Below are 6,000 nucleotides of genomic sequence, written 5' to 3' on the forward strand. Positions count from 1 at the left end.
AACACATGGCTTTCATGGTGATGGTTTGATACAGAGTTAAAAAGGCCTAATACTATAAACACATTGACAGTCGTCTTCACAGGATGAATAATTTCTTAAGTTCTGACAATCTTTGTTTTCAAACAGATCGCCACGTGCCTGCAGCCCTTTCCAGTAGTGCTCACAGCCTACAAGGGCCTGTTTCAGATGCTGAGGTTGCCCTGAGTGATGCACAGAGATAGCAGCTCACATGGCATTTCACCACAAAGCTATGTACAAAAGAAGAGCTGCTTGTTTGTTGAAACGTAAAGAAACTCTTGGCAGATGTGGAATTACAGCTGTTGTATAATGTTTAGTCTTCTAAAACCAAAGCAAAATTTGAAATCATATTCTCTCTTAAATTTTCAGATAACTGGAGATAAAGCAGTACTTTGCTCTAATCAGGTAGGTTTCCTGTTTAACTGTTGTATTGTGGTATATCAACTGGGGCTCTTTCAGTGCTACTAAAACTGGAAGGATCAGCAGAACTTCAGAGAGGAAATGCAATGGGAACTATAAAAGAAAAATTTATTAAAAGTCACAAGATAAGACAACCAAATGTTATCCTTGCTCACTCCAGCTGAAAGCTCAAAAATTGTATACAGCAACTTTTTCTCATGTTGGAAAGCTCTGCAACATGCTTGTTGAGTATCCGGGAACCAGGAATTGCATATGGTCCCCAAGGGCATATTAGTGAAAGTGCTGCTCTTTGTGAAACAGCTACAATTCAACTTACTTGCAATTACTTTTATCTTTTAAGAATGTGCAAAATGATACAGTCTATAAAAATAGTAAGCTTCACTAGCAGTATCAGCATTCAAGAGGGTAAAACAAAATGCTTTTTGAGGCATGCAATCTCTAGTTAGCATCAGAACTAAGTATGGTATAAGTATACATGCATTCTCTTCCGCAGTACATTTGAATCGTCTTTTTTGTTATGAAGTGCAGAATGAATCTTTACAGCAGAACTTAAAACCTGAAATGCAGGAAAGGCCTCTGCAAAATACGTGTAGCTGCTAATTATCAGATGAAGAAGCTAACAACCTACATTGAAATGTGTTCATCGTATTTAAGAGACCTTTTGCTTGCAAAATACCACAAAAAAAAAAATAAAATTACTGATTAAGTTCTAAGCCAAGATTTAAGTCCCACAACATGGGGCTTATTTGCAGATATGATATGTAAAGATTTGCCTTATCTTTACAGAGATTTTACCATCATTAGCTAGGATTGTTCTGCCAAGTATCCCAATTGTAAACCTCCTACTTCCTACTGGTCCCACAGAAGGAAGGATCAGGAGCAGTTCTCCATTACTACACACACAGAATTAGTATATGATAAGTTCCTTGCACACTTAATTTTCAGCAAAAAATGCAGGAAGGAGGGAGTACTCACGGTGATGCCAAAGAAAGATGGATAATTTTTCTCACCATGTCAAGAGTCAACTTGGTTTTGTCAACTAATTTAAACTGACTAATAATTTCTTCTAAATAAAAGAAAAATCCCAAACCTTCCCTTTGCCCACAAAGGCAATGGCTAAAGTGTTCTTCCAGGCTATGCATATCCAGGTTCAAATTGTCATTTGCCTGATTCATGCATGGTTTGCTTAATTCAACACTTTATTTTTACAAAAATCTTCTGAAAAGGAGCAAAAAAAATTCTTTCAAGACAACTTGCAACAATATATAAATGTCTAGTAGATAAAGAGATCTGCACAGTGAGGGGATAAATATATTCACATTTTCCCATCTGTTTCAAACTTGAATCTTCTTAAAACTGGTGATGGGCAAAGAGCTTCCCACTAGCAAATGTTTCTGTTAAGTCTGTATATTACCTTTCTGAATAATTTTCAGTACACTCTCTGAATTCTAACTGAATATAGTATTTAGCTCTCCCAAACTGTTTTTTAAAAAGGAGCAACTCCAGTTAATAAATTGTACTGGATTAGGTGTTGATCCTCCTGAACTTGGAAGCAACATAACCACTACCATTCCTGCTATTCCCTTACGTGAACTCAGCTACACAATCAGGATGAAGAAAGGGGATGACAGTTCCAGATGCTGCTTTTCCTTCTGGACCACAGCAACAATGTACAGTAGCACTGTTTAAAATGAAAATGAAGGAAGGACTGTAATGAAAAGGACTGCTGCCAGGATGTACAAACTGAATTGTCACAGGCAAGTGATAACACAAGAAGCGGTGGAGAGAACTACAACATTCATGTAATTTTTCATGTCAACAAATTGTTAGAAGTCTGTCTGAGAGTGAAACAGGCTAACTTCACATCCAAATAGCTGGAGAAGACAGTAACAAGGGACTGGGCCCTCATAGTCTCATGCTACCCAAATTTCATCAAATTTGATCAATTTTTGCATTGTATAGTAGGAAACGAAGTCTACTGGACCATTCCATTATCAACAAATCTGCATAAATTCTTCTCTGTACCTACCTCATGAGGACACATATATTGGGTATTTTGTACAATTACATACAAAAGTTTAAATGAGATTTTCACTGAAAAGATTTTGTATAAGCTCCCACTGCTTTTTACACTTGTTCCTCTGTATTCTTATGAAAATAAATACAAGGGATATGTAAAAAAAGACAACTCAAACTAAACCAAGGGCCAGACAGCACACATTCAAAAAAAAAAAAAAAAAAAAACACAAAAACAAAAAACCATCTGATTGTGTACAAGGTTGCTATGACTGCAGGGAAAGATGCCAACACATTCTCAGTGTTTGGCCCCACTTTTGGCTTGGCCCTCCATTTGGCTCATCTTTATTCATAACTAAATCTAGTTAAAAAAAATAATCAAGAAATATTTTTTGTGATGAAAAGATGCTATTTTTATTGAAGTGCTCTGAAAACATGCTGATTTTCATGACAAATCCCAGCAGAAAGAATAAAAGGGTGAAATTGCTTTCTGTCAAGAATTTTGCTCAGGATTTCTGACGTCTGCCTTCATATGAGGTTGGGTTTTTTTTCATTTAACTAATTGCACAGCAAATCATCAGTAGTGGTGCATGTTGCCTTATGCCTGACATGTTATGACATGAGATAAATTTTGTGTAAGTTTGTTTAATTTCTACACAAAAGGTACTTTGACCTAGAGCGTATGCTAATAGTAAAGAGAAGCTGACATTAACTATCCTTTTATCTACCTCTAACAATGTATATAAATTACCTGACTATTGTAATTGTGAAATACTGTGAAATAAGCTGTCTAGGAAGACAAAAAAATGGAATGTTGTAAGAATAAATACTAGAACATCAAAATCAAGCTTATATGAAACCTGGAGCAAAAGCTCCTTAAAGCCACAGCTGAGTTTCTGTTGAGCTGAAGTTCTTTAAGTGTAAATTGTCATTCTAGAGATGAAAACTGAATCCTAAAGTTCCTAAATGTCTTACGAAACAAAATCTGCCTTGAGGCAGCACAGGATTAGTCAACACTTCAAGTTTCCTGTCATCTTGTTAACAGCCTCAACCTCAAAATATTAATGAATCTTACATTAAAATGTGTTCTGCCAAGACTAAACCCACGCACCTGCTGGAGGCACACCTTGCTACCAGGAGCAGTGGGGAAGCTGCTCTTCCCTGAGGTTCACCGTTATGGGTGGGTGACACTGCTGGTCCATGTCAGAGCATGGTACCAAGTCTGAGGGGCAGGACTGGCAACACATGGCAGCACAGGTATGTGCTCTGTGCAGGTATGTGCTCCGTGCAGAGCTCCTCTGTTGAGCCACACACCTCTGTTTCAGAGATGCTACCCTGAGCTTTTGCATATGGACATCATGAAAGAGAGCTCACAGGGTGGGGAATGAAGCCCTCACCTGACTCTGAAGGTTAGACCTTGAAAACACGTGAATATATGGAACTTGAATTTTTTCTTTTTTAAAGCAAGGCAGACTTAGAAATCATAGGTACAAAAAAGGTTTGAAAACATGAACTAAAACAACTGAGAGTTCAGTGCAGAAATTTGAAAGTGCTCATTCATGAACTGCACTGATTTCAGATGGTGGATATCACTCAGGATTGTGCAGAGGGAGAGCTGAGGAGGGAGGGAGGGCTCGGCAAAACTAGAGCCCAAAGGTCAGAAATACCTCAGCAAAGATGAAAGAAAGTACAAGGGGGACTTAGCAGCTGGACAGTCCTGCTTTCTTTGCATGGTGGTCTGCAGCAGTCAGTGGAGTCTCCTCATCCATCACACACAAAGCAGAACTACTATCCTCAGCTGGGTTTTGGGACATGCGGTAAGGGGCAGGATGGTCAGGTGTGTACTGCTTTATGCAGCTCCTACTCAGTCTTTTTCATAAACTAACTCCCCACTCAGCACAACCTCATCCACACCATGCTCTGCTCCCAAACCAGAGAAATGCTGCAGGTTCAATTAAGTACCCTCTTTCCCTGCAAATCTGACACACTGTCCCTCTCCAAAAAGTGTTGTGTGCTGCTGGGTACTACAGAGCTGCTTATGAGTGGGCTCTGCCTCACCTTCCCAGAGAGAGGAGAGAGATGATAAGGGAAACAGGGAAACGTGGTGTTCATTTTCTGCAGAGCCCTTCCCAGGGCCTGTGAGGAAGCAAATGCTGCTAAGAAATGGGCAGTGGCAGGACACCATTCCAGGTAGCTGTGGCTGCTTGTGGGCATGAACCAGCCCTGAGAGCATAAGAGAGGGACAAACAACATTGTTGCACTGTGCGTCTGCAGCTCCTTGGAGTTTATGCCAAACAGAAAACACATTGGGAAGAAATGGACAATCTCTGTAACACTTTTCACAAGCATTAATGTGCCTTGTCATATTTTGGTATACAGAAGTGGCTCCCTGCCACGTACAAGCATACACACACAGGCAGAGCACAGTTTCCTCCACAAAGCAACCTCTCACAGAAAGCAGCTTTCATGCATGACACATCTCATCTGCGGGGACAGGACTAACAAGACAGCATCAGTAAAGGGATACATGTGTGCTCATATTTTGTGTACATTTCTTCAAAAGCACATATACTGTCAGCTCTTCTGGACAGCTGTCATTATTGAATCAGATGATGTTCCTCAAACACACAGCAGAAAAATGAAAACTCAGAATTAAGATTTATTGCACTTAATTTGAGAGGCCTCTGCTGAATTCCTCCCCCAGAGCTGGTTGCTGAAGAAGCTGCTCATTCTGAGGGTATGATTCACCTATCTTAACTGAAAATGTCTTCTGTGTGGCACGAATCCAGTTGATCTCACTGATTATCTTGCAACTGATGTAGCTGTACGTCCAGCGTGCTCCTGGACACCCGAGTCAGAGGAAGTACCTCAGTGCATCAAAGACTGTCGGTGCCCGGGACACGGCAACCAGAACCACACGCGCCCTCTCCAGCGATGTCTTGGAGGTTACGTTTGCAGCGAGTTACTAAAACCTTTCACTGGGACAACCGTAGGACTCGCCAAGGGAGATGCCGAACGCGAGAGAGATGTGACGACGTTACCTGCTCCCTGGTGCACGGGGTGGTCGGAGCGCAGGGATGGGTTAGCACAAGCCGGGGGTAGGCAAACAGCTGCCACAGCTGCTGCCCCTGCCCTGACACCAACACGCGAGTGTCCCCTGCTGCCTTCCCCGAGGGCAGTGAGCCCCCAGCCGCGGACACGCGTGTGCCCCGCGCCCCCTTTCCCCGCCGCCCTCCGCGGCCGCGGCGCTCACCTGAAACAGGTGGTGAGCTCGCCCGAGGGCTTCAGGCAGGGGTAGCGGGTGGTGGCGATTTTGTTCTCGGAGCAAACCTCCCTGCAAGGCGTAAAGTCGTAGCATTAGGGGGAAAAAAACAAATTGGAAGGAAAAAGAGAAAAAGAAGGTGGTGGATGGGGAGGGAACGCACAGAAGCAGCCGCACTGTCGCGACACCCACCTGTCGCCGTCCTGCGGCTCCTCCCGGTAGGTCCAGGCGTGCCCCAGCGCCAGGAGCAGCAGCAGCCGGAGCGGGGCCAGGCTGCCGGCCGG

At 42.6% G+C, this 6,000-nt stretch overlaps 1 protein-coding gene across 1 annotated transcript in view; it reads right to left on the reverse strand.

Moving 5' to 3' along the window:
• CCBE1 (collagen and calcium binding EGF domains 1) overlaps positions 1-6,000 on the reverse strand; it is a gene marked incomplete at its 5' end in the record, with an annotated part of 94,601 nt that extends 88,601 nt beyond the window's left edge. The window contains 2 exons of the mRNA XM_027635270.1: positions 5,708-5,788; positions 5,909-6,000. Coding sequence (XP_027491071.1) covers positions 5,708-5,788; positions 5,909-6,000 — 173 coding nt within the window. The remainder of the gene's footprint in view (positions 1-5,707; positions 5,789-5,908) is intronic.

Source organism: Corapipo altera, unplaced genomic scaffold (genome assembly GCF_003945725.1).
Source record: "Corapipo altera isolate COAL_440 unplaced genomic scaffold, ASM394572v1 61411, whole genome shotgun sequence".
NCBI classification, from domain to species: domain Eukaryota; kingdom Metazoa; phylum Chordata; class Aves; order Passeriformes; family Pipridae; genus Corapipo; species Corapipo altera.